The sequence below is a fragment of the Leptonychotes weddellii genome, chromosome 1, assembly GCF_054177405.1.
Source record: "Leptonychotes weddellii isolate Sample4059 chromosome 1, ASM5417740v2, whole genome shotgun sequence".
Taxonomy (NCBI): Eukaryota; Metazoa; Chordata; class Mammalia; order Carnivora; family Phocidae; genus Leptonychotes; species Leptonychotes weddellii.
Window position 1 is genome coordinate 50,904,588 of NC_138369.1, and position 20,856 is coordinate 50,925,443.

The window sequence follows — 20,856 nt, forward strand, 5'->3', positions numbered from 1 at the left end:
AATGGTTTGATCCCTATCCAGCTGAATTCCTGAGAGGAGACGAAATCCAGGTCTCCTACTCCTCCGCCATCTTGCTCCACCTCCCCTCCACTGCCAAGACCTTTTAAAGCACGTTGTACTCAGAGGCTCCAGCACTCAACCCTTCAGGGAGGCACTTCCAAAAGTAATCATCCTATGTTTCACGCTTTCAGACTACCTCTCACAGAAGGATGGGCACAGCGGTCCCACCTGATGAGGTGGGCACACCTAAGTGCTCCTGGGTAGCATGTCACGTTCTCAAATGGGAATAAAAAACAGTAAACCACTGCCCAGTTTTTACTCTGACATAATGCCCTCTGTTCTTATTTGTTTACTTATAACAGCTTTATTGAGATATAATTTACCATATTTACTTTTGCTTTTCATACAACTTTTTTTTTTCATAACTAGGAAAATAATGTATCTACCTGTGGCAGAGAATGTGGCACTAATCCACATTCCCACCTTGTGTGTAGGAGCCTGCCCACTTCCCTGCCCCTCGGGAGCACTCATTAATGTGTGTCCTTCACTATTAGCAAAATGGAGAATCTCATCAAATGTTTACAACCATTTGTACACATTTTCTACTGAGTTGTCAAAGAGCTCTAAGAACTCTCTATGTTAGGACTGTTAATACTCTGTCATGTTACATTTCCCTAGTTTATCATTCATTCTTCATTTATTTTTTTCTGAATTGCCTAATTCCTTAGAGTTACATTTCCCACTTTTCTTCTTAATTTAGGGTTTCTTGATGGAGCTGATGGAGTGCTTAGAAGGTCTACTTATTGTACTTATATGTACTATCATTGTACTCTTATGGCTTCAATTCGTATATTTAAATCTTTTCTTTCCTCTGACATTTATTTTGAGGTATGGTATGACATAAGGATTTAATTTTAACTTCTTTTTCTAATCTTGTTCCACCACTAAAATGAAAGCAAACACTGATTTTAAAAGTAAAAATATCTTAAAATTAGTCAACTTCAAGATAGCCCATTTATGCTGACCATTCTTCAGCATTCAGAAACTCAAACTCACAATCATTTAAACAGCAAAATACTTTGTTATAACTAAAACCAAATGACAAATGAACCACCATTCTTGTTCCTTAAACTGCTGAAACTTACCAAAACTGAGACCAGTGCTTCTTTCATCTTCCGAAGCTGAAGCTGACGTGTGCATGTTAGATTTTGGCCTTCTTTGCTTACTTCATCGCTTTCTCCCTCTCACCAGTTAATCCAGTTTATTCAAGTGTACTGGGTTAAGTTAGAGCCCTCTTCAACCTCCCACCCCCCACCGCTCCTGTCAGCTGCTAGAGATATTGTGGGGAGCCACCCCATTTTTAAAGGACAAGAGCGTCTTGTGAGAGTTTCAAGAATCTCATCTGCCCCCTCACTGAGAGATATTCAAAAAGATCTCAGGATGGGTCCAAACCTGGTACCAATTTGCTCTAATGCTCGGGAAGCCCTGAGGCAGACAATACAGAAAGGCAAGCTGGTAGCAGCCCTGGCTAGAGCCCCCAGCCGTTAAGGATGCAGGCAGAGCTCTCTTGCCTCTGTGCAGAGGTCTGTAACCTGGCCCCTGAGCACTGCCCCAAGTGCTCCCCTTTCCTTGTACTTTGTACTCCAGAGACAGCAAATCACTTCCAGGGCCCCACACAGGCCAGGCTGCGCCACACCTCTGGGACTATACTTACGCTGCTTACCATGCCTGAATGCCCATCTACCATTGCTCTATCTTTCAAAATCCAGTTTAAACATCATCTCCCCTTGAAGCTCCTCCCTAAAATAACGAGTCACTCCTCTGTGCTACCCTAGCCATGGGCATGCTTCTAGTGTTGCCTCATCATGAAACATGTAACCTACAGGGTTATACATCTGGCTCCTTAACTAGAGCCGTGTGTGCCACAAGGGCGGGCATCCCTGTCTACACATCGCCGTGCACGAGCACGAGTTACTTGTCCTGATCCCTGGCCAGTGGTCAGTAAACACTGAGTGGAGGGGCTGTCTTCTACAGTTTTACAACCTAATAAGGAAGATTGGCAGAAAAGACAGTTGCAGGTGATAGATAAGACCCAGATTCTCATAAAGAGGTATTTATTGAATAGAGTAGCAGCTGCCCCAAAGACTGTCCAAATTTATTTGTAATATCTTAATATTTCTGTACCTTATATCCCTTTTTAAATTGTTTCATTCCTTTGTGTTTGCTGAAAGTCATTGTTTGGAGAAAAGCACAAATTTCTTAATTTGTCATGGACCCCACAGAGGAGGGAACAAATGAGCTCTGAGCCCGGTGTGGGCACCGGAAGAGGAATCCCTGAAAGGTACGGGGTGGCAGGTCTTGCTAGAAGCCCAGGGCGAACCGTCCCAGGAGCCAGATCAGGACCACTTGACGGGAGTGCTTGGTTCTAGGTACTGAGGTCAACAGTCAAGTCATCAACTCAATTCCCTTAAGCTGGCCCAATTCACATAAATCCCTATCACTCTTTGAACCATACTGAACAGTAATGACAATGCATCTCTTAGGGATCCTTAACACCAACTTCTTCCCTGAGTTACCAAGTCCTTTCGCCTCATTTGTTACATATGGAGAAACTGAAACAGTGAGGGAAACCAGTCTAGCCCCAGTCACAGGCACTCTGACTAAATGTGCTGCTTTCATGAGAGCAGACAGCATCTGTCACGCATGAAAGCCACACTCTCCTGAAAAGCAGTTATCAGAAAGGAGTTGCTTACATCACCCAGAAACAAACAGGAGCCACGTTAGCTGTCAAATCTGTTCTGACAGGAAGGCTGTTTGTCATTCCTTTCACACCCCACTCCCGCCCTCCACAGAATCCCTGCAAACCACCATACCTTTCTCTGGGCCTTTAGAGGTGCCAAATGTCGAAGGTGGAGGGGCAGGAGGGGAAGCAGGCTGGCCTGCTTGGCAAGACTGGCTGGAATCCTTCATGCGGTTAACCACATTTTCAGACAGCTAAGGGAAGAATTGAGCGATGGGAAGAGAGGGAGAGGGAAAAAGTTATATCACAGAAACCTCTACAAATGAAGATGCCCCTTTATCCATGCCCCCGGATGACTGAGCAAACCACTTCCTCCAGACCAACTTCAATAATATAATTCTATTCAAAAACTTTTCAAGGTGGCCCAACGCCTAGCAGATTGGTGCCAAAGACCTGTCTGGATTCCAGGCTGACCACAGCAGGTCCCCTGTTGGCTCTCCAGCAGTTTCCTACTGCTCCCCGCACACACCCTGCACTCCATGGAATCACTTTTCTCACCTCCTCTGCATCCTTTCCGCTGCTCCTTGGCCGAGAACCACCAGCAGCTGTCCAGCCCCAGGACATCTCCACCAGTCCAAAGCTTCCCCTTCCTTTGAGGGCATCTCAGTGTCCCTCGTCCATGGGACCTTCCCTGACAGCACCCAAAGCAAGCATCAATCCTCCCCTTCCTTTTCACTCCCATCATAACACATGTGTGCTCTTAGGGAAGTACCATATGTCCTATCTGCCTCATCCTAAAGATCTGCAAACACCTCAAAGGCTGGGGTGACCTTCCACTCCTCTCTGTATAACCCCAGCACCACACACAGAGTAGACATCACAACACTGCTTGACTCATTCCACCACAGTTCCCCCTAATGAAGACTGGATAACCAACATTTTCATTCATTTCAGGGGAAGTGAAATAGGCATGAGGGTGTCATAAAACAGCTTACTGAAATGAAATGGCAAGCTAGGGATAAATCCAGAGTAAAAACCCTTAGGAGTTCACTTCAGTAAATATTTATTAAGTACCTAGTAAGTGCAAGGCATCATAAAGCACAGTTGAGGGGAAACCGTTAAAAATGACTTTAAGACAAAAGCCATGATCAGCAACTTCACTTCCAGGTACCCAGCCGAGAAAAGTGCTCCCACATGTACATAGCAGAAATGGAATAGGGGAAAAAAGGAAAAACATAAATAAGGAACTGGTTGAAGAAATGATGGTGTATACTGTCTATGAAATATGATGGAGACATTAAGAAAGAATGAGGTAAAACATGTACAACTGACATGGAAGGGTGTATGGGATAGCCTCCTGATGTTTAAAGTCATAGAACCCTTTGTATAGCCCAATTTTGTAAAAAGAGATATGCAATTATAGAAATGCAGACATACAGATATAAATATGTCAGTAAGCGCAAGTATACATTCACAAATGTGGCCGTGCATTTGAATTTTCACATATATGCATATACACAAATACACATATCTGGTCAGAAGTGAACATCTATAAAGCTACAGAGGAAACACGATGGTTATGTCCTGCAAGTGGGGTCCAGGGGCAGCTGGGACAGGACTTTCACTTTGGGCATTTCTGTGTTGTAACTGTTTACCGTGAACATTTCTTAGCAACAAAAGATTATAATAATAACAACTGAGTCCCTCTAGTATTTCAAATAAATACAAATCAAATAGCTAATTAATGATATAGGACAAGAGAAGACCAAGCATATGCAGCAGTGGAAGAGAATCGGGAATCCAGAAATATATATATCTACATTCAATTGCTTGACAAGGAGCCAAGACAATTTAATGGGGGAAAGAACACTCATTTATTCTCTTCAACAAATGATGTTGGTACAGCTGGATTTCGATATGCAAAAGAAGGAAGTTGAACAGCTACCTCACACTATACAAAATAACCAAAAATGGATCAGAGACCTAAATGTAGGAGCTAAAACAATATAAGGGTAAATAAAAGAAAATATAGAGGTAAGTGTTTATGACCTTGGCTTTAGCAGTGGATTTGTAGATATGACACCAAAAGCACAAGCAACCAAAGAAAATTAGATATTTTGGACTTCCATCAAAAGTAAAAAGTTTTGGGTGCCTAAGTGGCTCAGTCGTTAAGTGTCTGCCTTTGGCTCAGGTCACGATTCCAGGGTCCGGGGATCGAGTCCCGCATTGGGCTTCATGCTCAGTGGGGAGCCTGCTTCTCCCTCTCCCACTCCCCCTGCTTGTGTTCCTGCTCTCGCTGTGTCTCTGTCAAATAAATAAATAAAATCTTTAAAAAAAAAAAAAAGTAAAAAGTTTTATGTACCAAAAGACACAATAAAGCAAGTGAAAAGGCAACCTACAAAACGGGAGAAAATATTTGCAAATCATACATGTGACAAGGGATATGAAGAATTCCCACAACTCAATAATACAAAGAAAAAGACCCAATTTTAAAAATGAGCAAAAAAATATCTGAACAGATATTTCTCCAAGAAAGATATACAAATGGCCAATACGCAAATGAAAAGTTGCTCAATATCACTACTCATAAGAGAAATGCAAATTCAAACCACAATGAGATAGATAGCACTTCGTACCCACCAGGAAGGCTATAATCAAAAGTCAGATAATAACAAATGTTGGCAAGGATATGGAGAAATCAAAGCCCTCATACATTGCTGATGGCAATATAAAGTTCCACCGCCACTGTAGGAAACAGTCTGGAAGTTCTTCAAAACATTAAGCAGAGAGTTACCATTTGATCCAGCAATTCCACTCCCAGGTATCTACTCAAGAGAAATGAATATATCCACACAAAAATTTGTACATGAATGCTCTTATCAGCATTATCCATAATAGCCAAAAAGTGGGAAGAACCCAAATGTTCATCAAATGAATAGGTAAGTAAAATGTGGTCTATCTACACAACAGAACACTATTTGGCTATAAAAAAGAACAAAGTACTAATACATACTACCAAATACATGAACCTGAAACCATTATGCTAAGGGAAATAAGCCAGATGCAAAAGGCAACACGTTATACAATTCCACTTATTCAAAACGTCCATAATAGGCAAACTTCTAAAGACAAAAAGCAGGTTAGTGGTTGCCTTGGGCTTGGTGAAAATGTTCTAAAAATGATTGTGATGATAGTTACATGTACCTGTGAAAATTCTAAAACCCACTGACTTATATGCTTTAAATGGGTGAGTTGTATGGTATGTGAATCATATCTCAACAAAACAGCTACAAATAAAAAGAGAGAACCAAAGACAAAAATGAGCAGTCCAGACAGGATGTCACTCAGCAAAAGCAGGGTATCCCATGAAAGGTGCACCTGTGTGGGTTCCTGAGGGTGGGAGCAGGATTCAACAGATGCTATGGGGTATTGAGAGACAGGGGGTGTCTCGGTACAAGGTGGAGCACAGAGAAAAGGGACACGGACAGTCAGAGAGCAGGGTGCCTGCAGCCCTAAGTTCATTTTGGAAGGTATGGGTTGTAAAGGTGGATTTGGATGAAGCCAGTGCTGAGAGAAGCTTCAAAGTCAGGCAGAAGGGCTCCAACAATTGCAGGGCATTGCTGAAAGTTTCGGAGCCAGGAAAGAACACAGGCTGTGTTCTCAGCAATGCTACAGTGGGACCTTGGTCATGAAGTGACAAGGGCCTGCAGCACCAGCCGCAGCGGTGGTGGCATGGAATGAGAGGCTTTGCCTGGTGCTGCCTCAGTAAGGAACAAAGCAGAGTGCAGAGTTAAGAACAAGGAGTTCCGTGGGACATCTGACTGGCTCAGTTGGTTAAGCATCTGCCTTCTCAGGGTCCTGGGATCGAGCCCTGCATCGGGCTCCCTGCTCCGAGGGAAGCCTGCTTCTCCCTCTCCCACTCCCCCTGCTTGTGTTCCCTCTCTCGCTGTCTCTCTCTCTGTCGAATAAATAAATAAAATCTTCAAAAAAAAAGAACAAGGAGTTCTGATCTGCAGTTAGTGGGACAACTTGAGAATTCCAGGAAAAGGGAAATCAAGAAGAGACTATTTTGAAAGAGCAGCAAATGAGATGGAATGTAGATATAAAATCTCAGATGAGAACAGCGAAAGAGCCCCTACGAGCCCGTTGGCTCCCTCCTTCATTATGGTCGCAGCAACTAAGACCTGAAATGAGTCAGTGTATTGGAAAGCGGAGGGATAGCTCCACAGCACAGCGTGCCCATTTCTTGCTCAAATTTGCCACACAGAGGGCCAAGGTGGGACACCAGGTTGGATGTAGGGCGACAGCACGGCTGAAGTGGAATGCTCTTCCAGGCAGGTGGGGACATGGAACCGGCACTCAACAATGAACTCAGGCCACAGGAAAAGAAGATTTGGGTGTCCCAATGGTGTGCTGGAGCCAGCTCGGAAGAACTGATTTTTAAATTTTCAGCAATTTTGCAAGCTGGTTGACTTCATGACAGTAGCCTGAAATTGGCCATGATGGGGAGTATTTCCACCACAGAAATTGGCAAATACTACACGTAAGGGCCCTTTCTTGGGCAGAAATCTGGTTAAGCTTTCACCGGCACACCACAGGGCATCGCTCCCTCCTCTCTCCATCTGCAAGTGGACTCGGTGAGATGCACTAGTCCTCTGACGGACAGAGGGTGCAGGGCATGTGTCCTGAGGGAAGAGAGCACTGGGTGGTCCTAGAATCCATATGGGTGCGGGTGAAGAACCAATGACATGTGTGATATGCATGAAAGAGGCAGCCATGGCTGGTAATGCCCCAATCCTCACTGTGGAAAAGGGCCACGTGACCAGGAAGAGCATGCACTGCATATAGAGAGAAGACCACGGTAGTGCAGCCACACGGGGACCAGAGGAAGCAGCCTGGCCAACGGCACCAGAACGACAACCCACTTTCCTTCATCAAGTATCTGCTTATTAAGTATCCATTGTGTGATAGCAATATTCTAGAAACCATGAGTGGAAAGAAACAACAAAACAGCAGTGAAAGAGACATGGTCCCTGTTTCATGGAGCTTACATTCTCGGGGGAAGTAGGAGACAATAAATAAGTAAATAATTTCACAAATCCTATTTCATCCAGCCTAAGACACCATCAACTGTAAATCACACTGTTATTTTCATATAACCTGAAGAAAGACAAAAAACACCAATGAAATTAATATTCCGCCCATTATGTGATATCCTGTTCCAGAGATATTAAAACATGTGTCTTAAAGATCAGTGAAGCACGTTAGGTGACAAGTGCTAGGAAAGAATAAAACACAGCATTGCAGTGACAGGGGCATAGGAGGCGGTGCAGGAAGCCACAGGCATTGGGGAAGGCCCCTTAGAGGGGAGGACACTAATATTAATACTCCCGCCCCGAATGAGGAGGCCCTGACCATGCCGACATGTTGAGATCCCAGAGAAAATGATCTAGTGCCAAGCAGAGGCCCGAGTAAGTGCAAAGCCTCTGAGAAGAACTGAGTCTGGCACATCCAAGTGCCTGACAGAAGGCCAGTGTGTGAGAAGGAAAATGGGACCAGATGACCAGGCCAAGGAGGCAGGGAAAGGCAAGACCCCAAACCCTAGCAGACTGATGTAAAAAGCCCAAATTTGATCCAAGGACCAAGGAAGTTTTGGTGGGGTTCTACACAGGTAAGTCACAGGCTCCGATTTCCTCAGCCCAGCCTCGGGGGGCATCAACTGAACCACACCACTTGGTGAGTGAGGGGTTAAGGAAAACATTGGCAAGCTTCTTGCTGGCAGTAGGAGATTTGTAATATTTTTTAATGTTGCTACAAAATACAGCAAGTAATATTTTAATCAACAAATATACATATACACACAGTAGTCATGCGAGAATAAACACCATCTGGGCAATGCTCCCTGTACCAACAGAACCAGAATGGGGCCTCCAGAGCCAGACGGGTCTGGGGGCTCGGTGCCAGAGGCCCACTGGTCACTATGCTATGAGAGATGGCCAGACGGGATCCTGTGTGGTCAGGAGACAGAGGGCCACATCCAGAGCAGTGCAGGGAAAGAGGAGCACTACCTGTGCTCTGCTGTGTGGCCTGGACCCAATTCTCTGGCTTCTCTGAGCATGTCTCTCACCTACATAATGGGGGCCCCTTGAGGCTGGACTGACTACATCGTACGGCTCAGGAGTTCAGTGCTTTGGGGTCAGACAGGCCTGGGTTTGAATCCCAACTCAGCTGCTTGCTAACTACGTCACCTTGGGCAGGGGACTTCTTATCTGTAAATCAGTTTCTTCATCTGTGAGATGGAAATAATTAATGGTCCAGACTGTGGGGCTATGGCGAGGATTAAATGCAGCAATCTACACAAAGCAGTCGGCACCAAGTCAACAACCAATATTAGCTATTATGGGAAATGGCAAAGCAGTACACAAATAATAATTATCACCCATACAAGGCACATACTGAGTGTGCAAAAATGCATGAACTAATCAGTAACAGTAATGATAGTTAACAGCTGCCATGTACTATAAACTGAGTGCTGTTCTAAGTGTTACACGTGCAGCTTTGTGATCTTGAGCAGGTTTCTTCCCTCCTCTTCCATAATCTGCATCATAATCTGCACAAAATTAAATTGGGCAGATTCTTTTTAAAGCACCCTCCGGCTCTGACAACTGGTGGCTCAAACCTGCACCCGCCCTCAGCCTCGAGTGACGTCAGGACTCTGAGGAGGGGGCCTTATCCCGCCTCTACCATGGCACATGCGCCTGATGCCTCCCCAAGTCTCCAGGGACAACCTCCCCCCAGCTCCAGCCCACCACCCTCCACCAGCACTGTGGCGGTGGGTGGGAAGGCCGCAGACAGCCCAAGTCAGGCCTCAATCGAAGGCACACGTGCTTGGAGTATTCAACACTTCCATGGTAACAAACACGGCTGGGAACCCAGGCCCCACTTCCTACCGAGCCACTCCATGATGGCAACCAAAACGCTTCCCTCACCCGAAAGCACTGAATGTATAGGCAAGTTCCCAAAGAGGGGGCAAGAGGATTCTTTATCAAATCACACGGGGCTGTAAGTCACGTGGCCATCTCACAACTAGAAGGCTGGGGAGCAGAGTGCTGCCTCACAAAACACACATGGGTATTCCCCATTCTCGATGGAAGAACGATGATAGGAGTGAGCACTGTCCCACTGCCCCAATATATCAGAGCAGATCAGAGTCACAATAGCTACAGGTTGTAATGCCCTCTACTAATACTAACTGTGACAGGTAGTCAGCACTCTGCACAAACCACCTCCTTAATCCTCACAGTATAAAGCTTGCTTTCCCGTTGAGGAAGCCAAGACACAAAAAGGTTACAGCACTCGCCCCCGCCGGTCCCAGAGCTCCCAGGGTGCAAGCCCCAGTGCACAGCAGGCTGCCCGACTCCTGAACCTCCGTGCCAGTGAGCTGTGGGGGCAAAGGGATGCTGACCCTGACAAGAGCAGGGAAGGAGGAACTTGCTGAGCAGCACTCACGGGCAGGAGGGCCCCCCAAGAAGGGCCAACTACCACCAAAGCAATGAAGGGTGGAGGAGCCAGGATTGGCTAAGAGACACCAGGGCACACCAGCCAGTCACAAACAGGCCCGGCCACAAAAGGCACTTCCTGCCTGTCCCTGCCAACCCTGTCTGAGGTCATGACCCCGCCACCACGCCTTCTCTCCCTTCCTCAGCCTCATTTCTCTCAAAGCACTGGTTGTTAGCCACGGGATAGAATACACATGTGACCACCTACTTGTCATCACTCCCACTGGAACACAAGCTCCCTGGGATTCTGCTTTGCCCTTGCTGTATCTTCAGGGCCTAGAAAGTGCCCGGACACTGGAGATGCTCAAATATTTGTTAAACACATTAACTAAAGAAATTCTTATTAAAGGCCCAGGTCCATAACACCGAGCTACTACAATGGAGTACGTAGGATATAAGCCAAGAACCTTGTACTCAAAGAGCTTATGGTCAGACAGGGGGGTAAGGTGAAAGGCCCCGAGAATACGAGCTGCTAAGCCGTCAGGTGAGAGAAGCTGAGCTAGCATACCCAGCTCTCCAGAAGGCACCTAAGTGTCAGCTGGAAGGGAGACAGCCTGAGATGGGCCTGAACAAATGACCACAGAACGGGTAGGAGTTGAGGGGTGTTCCAGAGAGGAAGAGCGCACAGAAGGCACAGAGGAAGAAGTCTGAGGTTCAGCCCGACCGAGTGCAGGTCCATGAAGGAAGGAAGACGTGCAGGGCTCACAGGTTCTACCCGGTGAGGGCCTTGAGGGACAAGATAAGGAGAATGGAATTTTTTCTGCAGTCAACTGGGAGCCACTGGTGCTTTCTAAGCAGGGCCTCGGTCACGATCTCCTCTTCACACAGAATAGCCTGGCAAAGCAGCAAGAGGGGCTGAGGTCACAAAGAGCTGGAGGCAGGGTCGCTGCCACAAACAGGGCACATCAGGAGCGAGAGGGCTAGAAAGTGTCATCTCTGCACAAGTCGGGGTGGGGGGTCGTTGCAAAAGACTCGACGCAAGTGAAGTAACTAGAGATCTGGCATCTGAATGAATGCACAGGGCAAGTGAAAAAACCAATTTACCAAGTGGTATATGCACTATGTTCTCATTTGTGCTATAAAAAGGGAAAGAGTGTGCTTGTATATATGGAGGCTTGGAAAAAGCCTGAAAGGATTCATGAGAAATTATGAACATTTGGCGTTTAAAAATAAGATGCATTTTGCAAGAAGTCTTAAAGGAAAAACGAGGGAAAGATGACAGCAAGGCCCAGGCCTGGCTCAGTGGGGGAGGGAGGCACCATCGCTGAGCGGAGCACCACTCTGTAAGCCTGTGTGTGACATTCTAAATCCATTCAGGCAGCTCTGTTCCCCAGGCAAGTAAACACACTACATAGGACGCTGCAAGAGGTTGCCTGTGGAAAAGAAATTACGGAATCCCTGGCATCAGAGTGCCGCGGGGCAGACCACAGAGCGGATGTCATGCCCCCCTCCTCCAGAACAGGGCAACAAAGCTCACAGCTGGGGCGGAGGAACTCAGACGTAGGAATGGGGACAGGAGCTCCTGTTAAGAGGTAATGATAGAAACAACCTACCTAACATCCACTGAGCCAGTTCCCATGCCAGGCCCCGGGCTAAACGCATTCCCATTTTACAGATGAAGAAATTGGAGTCAGGGAGGTGAGACAACTCACCCAAGGTCATCATAGGAAGTCTTCAGTGCCCAGGCCAAGACATGGATCCCGACCCTGGGCCCCTAACAGTGATACCCGCACAAGTAAGGCAGGAATACAGAGCCACTGTGACGTGGCAAGCAACCCTGTTCTCAGAATGGCCAATTCAAGAAAAATTAAAATATTTGCAAGTCACATTCCCCCCCAGTGATGATGCTTTACTGAGCCCCCAGGGAGAGGGTGGGAGGGGGTGTACTATGTACCCATAAAACAGACAGCCTACTTAAATTAGGAGAATGTCAATATGAAAATTAGCACTTTTTTAGTCTTCACATGTTACTCATCTAGACACACGTGAGAAGTGGCAATGTGGAGGCAGCTTCCTAAGCATTACTCTTTGTATTAGCAAATGCTTGGATGTTCACCAAATGAGTTCACAGCCCCAGCTCACTTCTGGGCAGGAGGGGAGGCATCCTCCTCAAGTAAGAATGGAGAAGGTGCGGTGCAGAGAAGCAGCTTGTCCGAGGTTCTGTGGTGAGTCGGCAGCAGCTAGGCCCGCACAGCCGGGGCCAAGGCCATTCGGGGCAACACTGTCTGAGGATCTGCTGGGTGCCAGGAGATAAATTGCAGCTCACTACCCTTTCCAAGCTGGGCCTAGGGTTTCTCCAGTGAGGCTGAGCACCTGGGGCAGTTTCCAAAAGAACAAGCTTGCAGGAGTCGGTGGCTCCTGGTCCTGGACACCCCAAACCCCATAGAGGCACTGGCCAATCTTATGGTTCTGAAAAGATTCCTCTCCTTGCCTCAGGCTGTTGCCTTGGAGATTTCGTTCACTAGTCTTTCAGTTTTCTATGAGCTCAAATTAGATCCACCGGCTGCTTACCACAGATTTAAATCCCAGAATGTCAGAACAAGAAGAGCCCTTGGAGACCTCCTACACCGAGCGTGGCAAACACAAATGTCCACAGGCGTCAAGCAAGTGACGAAATTAACAGAATGGGCCTGGCAGGGGGAAAAAAAATAAAACAGTGCAAGGACAACGTGGTGGGGACCCTGATAAGAGTATATGCCCCCCAGAGAGGGCAACTACCTCACACCTCCGGGAAAGATCGCGTATGGGAATGTGGACCAGACTTTCAATTTTTTTCCCCCAAAGAGCTAAAAATTGAATTGATGTAAAGCCTCCAAGTTCTAAATGTTGGCAATCAATTCAAATCAATTAATACCACAAAGTTTCTGGACTTACGGTTTGGGGTAAGAGAAACTGGCTCCGGGTTAAGTACTGGGGAAGGAAAGAAAAAAGATGTGACCCCTGCTCACAGGGCAGTAAGGGAGGAAGCAAGGAAGAGATCACCTCTGCCCATGCGGTAGGTACAGGAGGTAAGCACAAAGTCTGCAAGACCCAGGACAGGGACAACCCAGGGTGATGGAGGGACATCAAAGATGGTGCCTTTCAGAAGGTAACACCTGAAAGGTCCTGAGGATGACAAGGCATTTAGCCAGTCACAGGGAGAGAAGAGACAGCGGACAAAGGAGAACAGAATCACAGGCAGCGAAGCATAAAGCAGCTCAGAATCCAGCAGGAGCCCCTGTCCTCCCAGCCAACACGTGCAACAAAAGGAAGCAAGCAGCACCAGCACACAGAGGGTGCCGAGAGCTAGGCCCCAGCATCTGCCTTCGACCTAAGGGAGTGGCGTAATGAGCGTTAACCCTGCGCGATCACTGACACGGCCAGCTGGTAAGGGTGACTGCCGCAGAGGGCAAGACAGATGAAACAAGAGGGAAGGGAGGTGAACTTTTTCCCTACGTGCTTCTTTTGGAACTGCCTGAATTGTAATACCATTTGCCTGAAGCCTATTCAAAAGTAAAATTTATGTTTTTGTGTTTGTTTGTTTTTTTTAATGACCCTGTTAGCACCAGGAGGTATAGATTTGTGGGAGGCAAGTATACTGGGAAAAAGACCAATTTATCAGATGGTCAAAGGAAGACGGAATGGACCGGAAAAAGATAAAGAGTTAGCAGGGATAAAGAGAGGCAAAAACAGAGAAATGGCTAGAAGGGAAAACGCAAGATCTGTCATTAAATGTAGAGAAAAAAAGTAATGCAGGACCCAGTTTTCTGGCTGAGGGACTGGCTGGCTGGGACCATCTGTAGCATAAGAAACACAAGTGATTCTGAGGGAAGCAGAGGGGGGATGCAGGTGAGTTCCAGTGGATGTAGTGAATTACATGCACCCATGGGATGTGCAATGGAACAGCTCTGGGTTAGATATTTAGAATCCAAAGTCAACAGCTCAGGAATGAGGATGAAAGAGAATAGCCAGGGCCAGGGTGCAGAAGGCAAAGAGGGTTCAACTAGGAAACATTGTGAAGCCTCTACCAGCTGCAGAGAAACAGCAGAGCCGGCAGGTTTGATCTGGAAACCAGAGCTGCTGCAGAAGAGCGTGCAGTGACCCCCCCACCAAGAGGTGGAAAAGGTAGACTGGAGACCTGAAGGATCAAAGATGCTTCCAGTGCAGCATCTTTACCTCCCAAATGAGGGAACTGACCCAGGATGAACTTAGTCAGAGTTAGAGTTAACAACTATCCTTATATTTACATGGCTTTATAGATTTTACTTTTACAGAGAAAGATCTTCAACACCATACTGTGACACAGTTAGGGAGTATTATTAGGTTGGAATTTCATCTTATACATACATGGGTTATATTCAAAAGTCAGAAAGAAGGGAAGGTAGAAATCACCTTAACTCTTATACTATTTAAATGTCATTACTGGTTACACTACAGTACTATTAAGAGAAAATTGAAAATATTCAAAAAACCCTCAGAAGTTGCTAAATCTGCCCCTAAAGTATAGCGTGGTTGTACGCCCAGCCCTTTACTGTCCTCGAACACAGTGAGTTTGGTAACCCCTGAGCCAGGTAATTGGAGGACACTAAGGAAATGTCTTCATGCAGGTACCTGAGTCTTCATCTGTCTTTAAGATGATCCTCTACTCCTCGGCAGCTGAAGGAGGAAAGGTAGAGAAACTTAAAGTGCTCTGCTTCCCTGCAGAATTAGCTCTACTTTATTTTCTGATACCTCACCATGTATCAGATGTAAGGTTTTGGAAGCATGAAAAAGAATAACACCTGGGCAAGCATCTAGCCCAGGGACTAGCACGCAATGTGGACCAGCAATGCTTGCTGGACTTGACATCCAGCTCCACACGCCATTCACAGAAAAGTGTATATGGAACTTGGCCATCCATCTCCTGACTTTCCAAGCTGGCATTTCCTATTGTGGCCCCATGAACTACATTCCTCCAAATGGTCAGCCAGATAGAGTGTGAAAGCTGGGGAAGTCTGGGGAGGACTTGTGATCCAACCCCTTCAAGGCACCTATGCTAAACAGGTCCATCTTGCATATAAGGAGAGAGACTTACTACTTGGAGTGTCAGAGCTCAAGGCTAGTCTCTCTTTCTTTTCTTTTTCTTTTTTAGAGATTTATTTATTTATATATTTATTTATTTATTTATTTATTTATTTGACAGAGAGAGAGCACAAGCAGGGGGAGCGGCAGGCAGAGGGAGAAGGAGAAGCAGGCTCCCCGCAGAGCACGGAGCCCAGTGTGGGGCTCAATCCCAGGATCAAGGGATCATGACCTGAGCTGAAGACAGATGCTTAACTGACTGAGCCACCCATGCGCCCCAAGGCCAGGTCTTTCTGAGACACTTTGTTAACCGCTGCCTCTAAGCAGTCAACTAAGATGAAGGACATAATACAAAGATTTATTTATTTGAGAGTGAGAGAGAGAGAGAGAGAGCCCGTGCACATATGTGGGGGGGGCGCGGCAAAGGGAGAGACTCTTTCAAGCAGACTCCACGCCGAGTGCGGAGCCCAAGGTGGGGCTCTGTCCCACAACCCATGAGATCATGACCTGATCGGAAATTGAGTCAGACGCCCAACAAACTGAGCCATCCAGGTGCCCCATGAAGGATATAATGTAAAACAGTATGATAGGGAGCATCAACATTCATGCTGAGACTCAAGAAGCATACCACTGGGCAATACCAAGGTGAAAAGGAAGTTTGCTGCATACAAATGGAACAAGTTTGTATTAAAGCTTGGAAGTAAAACAAGCAGAAGAGTAAAATTCTCAGGTGCAGCTGCCAAAGATCGCCAGCTTGGCTAAAAAAAGGATCATCAGTTCATTAATCCAAGCATGCAGTCCAACATGCACATATTAATGAGCCAGACACTGAAATAAATAAAACAGTCTTTGTACTCCAAGAGCCTACAAACTAAAAACAGGATGTAATAACAGAGAGGAAGAGGTAACTGAGAATATTAAAAGATAAAATCATCAATCTTATAAAAGGCAACTATGAAAAACCTACAGCTAACATACTTAATGGTGGAAGATAATGTTTTCTAAGTCCAGGAGCAAGGCAAGGGCATTCACTGTCACCACTTCTATTCAATACTGTACTGAAGATTCTAGCCAATGCAATAAAGGAAGAAAATGAAAAAAAGGGGGGGGGCATCCAGACTAGAAAGGAAGAAGTTAAAATTTTCCTTATTTACAGTCAGCATGATCCTACCTATATAAAATCATAAGGAACCCACGGAAAAAAACTACTTGAATAAATGAGTTCAGCAAGGTTGCAGGATACAGGATCAATATACAAAAATCAATTGTATTTCTACATACTAGCAATGAAGAATCCAAAAATTAAGAAAACAATTACATTCATAATAGCATCAAAAAATAAAGTACTTGGAAATAAATTTAAGAAAAGAAACGTAAGACTTATTCACTGAAAGTATAAAACGTTGCTGAAAAAATTTTTAAAGATCTAAATAAATAGAGATTTCATATTCATAGATCAGAGGACTCCATATTGCTAAAATGGCAATTCTCCCCAAAGTAATCTACAGATTCAACACAAACCCCGTCAAAATCCCAATAGGCTGTTTTTTTACAGAAGTTGCCAACTGATCCTAAAATGTGTATGGAAATGCAAAGCACTCAGAACAGCCAAAACAATCTTAAAAAACAAACAAACGAACAAACTGGCATCTTTATATTTCCCAATTTTGAAGACAGTGTTGTACTAGCATGGACATATTATAGCATATAAATCAATGGAACTCTCAACAGAACTCCAGAAATAAACCCTTATGTTTGTGGTCAATTGATATTCACAAAGGTCCCAAAGTGGGAAATGGGTAGTCTTTTCAACAAATGAAGTTTGAAAAATTTAGATATTTCATGCAAAAAAAAAGATTAATTTAGATCAGGGCTCAGTAAACTCTAGTGCTTGAGCCAAATCTAACCCAATGCTTGATGTTATAAATAAAGTTTTATTAGAACATAGCCACACCCATTTGTTTACATACTGACTGGCTACAATGGCAGAGTTGAGTAGCAGTGATGATAAAGACCTTTTGGTCAGCAAAGCAGAAAGTACTTACCAACTGGTCATTTACAGAAAAACTTTGTCAACCCGTTTTAAAGTCTTACCTCATAACATATATAAAAATTAACTCAAAATGGATCACAGAACTAAATATAAAAGCCAAAACTATAGTGCGCCTGGGTGGCTCAGTTGGTTAAGCGACTGCCTTCGGCTCAGGTCATGATCCTGGAGTCCCAGGATCGAGTCCCACATTGGGCTCCCTGCTCAGCAGGGAGTCTGCTTCTCCGTCTGACCCTCCTCCCTCTCATGCTCTCTGTCTCTCATTCTCTCTCTCTCGCAAATAAATAAAATCTTAAAAAAAAAAAAAAAAAAGCCAAAACTATAAAGCTCTCAGAAAAAATACAGGAGAAAATATCCATAATGTTGGGTTAGGCAAAGATTTCTGAGATATGACATCAAAAGCACAATTAATAAAAGAATACAATTGATAAACTTCATCAAAATTACAACTGTTTGCACTTCAAAGACACCAATTAAGAAAATGAAAAGACAAGCCATACTTTGGGAGAAATATTTGCAATGTGTAATATGATAAAGGACTGTATCCAGCATAAAGAAATCTTATAACTCAATAATAAAAAGACAACCCTAGGAAAAGTGGGCAAAGATCTCAATACACATTTCACCAAAGAAAATATATGGATGGCAAATAAGCCCATGAAAAGATGTTCAACATTAGATACTTGGGAAATGTAATTTCAAATGTAAATTCAAACCACAATGAAATACCATATCACACCCACTAGGATGGCTATAATCAAAAAGATAAACAATAACAAGTGTTGTGAGGATATGGAGAAAATGAAACTCTCATCTATTGCCAGTGGGAATGTAAAATGGTTGAGCCACGTTAGAAAACAGTTTGACAGTTTCTTAAAAAGTTAAACCTAACAACTTTCTTAAAAAGTTAAACCTAACAACTCACCAAATTCATAAACAGAATGACCCAGCAATTCTACTCTTAGGTGTCTATCTAGGAAGAAGAAAAATATATGTACACACACACACACACACACACACAAAAGCTTGTATACAAATGTTCACAGCAACATTATTCATAACAGTGAAGAACTGGGAACAATTCAAATGTCTATCAACTAGTGACTGGGTAAACAAATGCAAAGTACAGCCAGGCAATAAAAAGGAGCAAAGTACTGCTACATCAACAAGCCAACACCAAAAACATTATGCTAAGTGAAAGAAGCCAGATGTAAAAGATGTGTGAGTGCATTTATAAGTAATGTCCAGAAAAACCAAATGCATAGCAACAGAAGGATTAGTGGTTACCTGGGGCTGGGTGTGGGAGTGGGGAGTGACTGCAAATAGGCACAAAGGATCTTTTTAGGCCTTGTGAATAAATCTTCTAAAATCTGATTGTGGTGACAGTTGCTCAACTCCATAAATGTGCTAAAAATCATTCAAATGGGTGAACTTTACACGTAAAAGACATCTCAAAAATGCTATTTAAAAAAAAGAAAAGAAAAACCACCATCATCAGGTAAAACCTTTCCGAAGCGCCACTCCTGATTATAGACCTGCAGTGTTGCCTCCAACGAAACCTGTAGACAGCCCTCCCTGGCATTCAGGGCCCATCACCTGTCTAGGCTCAACGCCTGGCCAACTTTCTTCAACATCCCAACCCCTGTGTGGCTGCTACACACGTGGCCTGTGGAGCTGGCATGTCTGAGCCTCCAGCGCTACCACTAACTAGCTGTGACCTTGGGTTACCTCACCTTCTAGAACGTGTGTCATGTCTGAAATGGGTGAACAGCTCACAAGGTAGGCAAGGGGAGTGTCTGAGCTAGTGCTCAGAAAACACAGCACAGGCTTCTCAGGGCTGGCTTGGGCGCGTCTTCAGTGTCCGCTCCTCAGGGTGGCATCCCACCTCAAGCAGGGAGCCCCGTTACTTTGCACACTTTCGTTTCCCTCACAACACTTGGCAGTTTTTGTTTGCCTCTTTTTTCTTTCTTTTGGTCTGTTCCTGCTATTGGGCTGAAGTGTCCATGAGGGCAAGGGCCTTGTGCTTCGTCCCTTATATTCTCTGCAAGGCCAGGCCCAGCGCCTGGCAAGTCACCCATTCACAGGAAGCATTTACTGAGGTGCTGGATGATAAATTGTGGCTACAGGTGCAGTGCTCAGGCATATGGCCTCTCTGGCAATGGCATGTTTGGGGACTTTCTTGTGCATCTTACTACATCCTCCTTGGTCCTCCCGTCGGCAGTGGTCCAGATTTGCCTCACGGAAGCAATGAATAATGGTAAATGTGATGTAGCCCTGAGAGTGTAATGAGCCTGGGGACACAGGTATCATGCAGCAGGCCAGGTGACTTGGGAAGAATGGCAGGCAGCTGAGCAGTTGGAAGGGGAAAAGGCTGGAGAACAGTGAGCCTACATGTTGAAAAGCAACCGACTTCATCTGAATTACCAAGTATGGCTGTTTCCATGAGGCAGAGAAGAGGAAAAGTGGGCACACACAGGACATTACTGCCATGTGTGCGCCTTCTTTCATTGGAGGATGAGGTTAAATATACTGGATAAAATGAAATCTTTATGTATTTCACACATGCTTGCTCTGAAAACTGGAGTTGAATATAATTGCAGTGTTTTGCATTAATTAAATTTCTTTTACCTTCCATGGAATTAGGGCTTGAACTCAATATGTAAATTTATGCAAATAAGCGTGCAAAGTAGCAAGGCCCTAGCATTGAATCTTAAGGGAACTAGAGCACTTTCCAAGATCAGGGCCTGGAGATTAAATAGGAGTGGTCTTTAAGAATATTTAACTTTCAGGCGCCTGGGTGGCTAAGTTGGTTAAGCGACTGCCTTCGGCTCAGGTCATGATCCTGGAGTCTCAGGATCGAGTCCCACATCGGGCTCCCTGCTCGCCAGGGAGTCTGCTTCTCCCTCTGCCCCTCCCCCCTCTCATGTGCTCTCTCTCATTCTCTCTCTCTGAAATGGATAAACAAAATCTTTAAAAAAAAAAAAAAGAATATTTAACTTTCTCTGAAGGACCTGGAGCAGATAGCCTTCTTTGGCATCTACCTTCTACTAAAGTAACTTCTCACTTGGTTCATGATATTCTCCACTGATTTTTACTTGCCAGCTTAAGAACAAGGTGTACTCCTCAACCCTCAAGTAACTCTGCTAGTAGAAAAAGCCCCTACACCAAAACACTTTATTGCTATCACCCTCTTTCTCAAATCTCCCTCTCCCAAACCAGGCACACAAGTGGAAGGAAGGAAGGACAGAAGGGGGGAGGGAGGGAGAAAGGAAGGAAAGAAAGAAGGGGCTCTTATAGTATGGGACCATGCACCCCACTGTGTGCCTCTGGGCAAGTCATTCTCTCTGAAGAGTTTGCCCAGCATTCAGAGTCACCAAAGCTCCCTCTAGTTTCAACAGTCTCTGGGAGAACTAAGTGGGGTCCCAGTACCTTGTCAGAACAGATAGAAGCTTTGACACACAATTTTT

The 20,856-nt window shown here is 45.0% G+C and overlaps 1 protein-coding gene across 1 annotated transcript in view; it reads right to left on the reverse strand.

The window, feature by feature from the left end:
• Nucleotides 1–20,856, reverse strand: part of CHCHD6 (coiled-coil-helix-coiled-coil-helix domain containing 6) — a 236,006-nt gene that overhangs the window by 212,676 nt on the left and 2,474 nt on the right. The window contains exon 2 of the mRNA XM_081813395.1: nucleotides 2,874–2,994. Coding sequence (XP_081669521.1) covers nucleotides 2,874–2,994 — 121 coding nt within the window. The remainder of the gene's footprint in view (nucleotides 1–2,873; nucleotides 2,995–20,856) is intronic.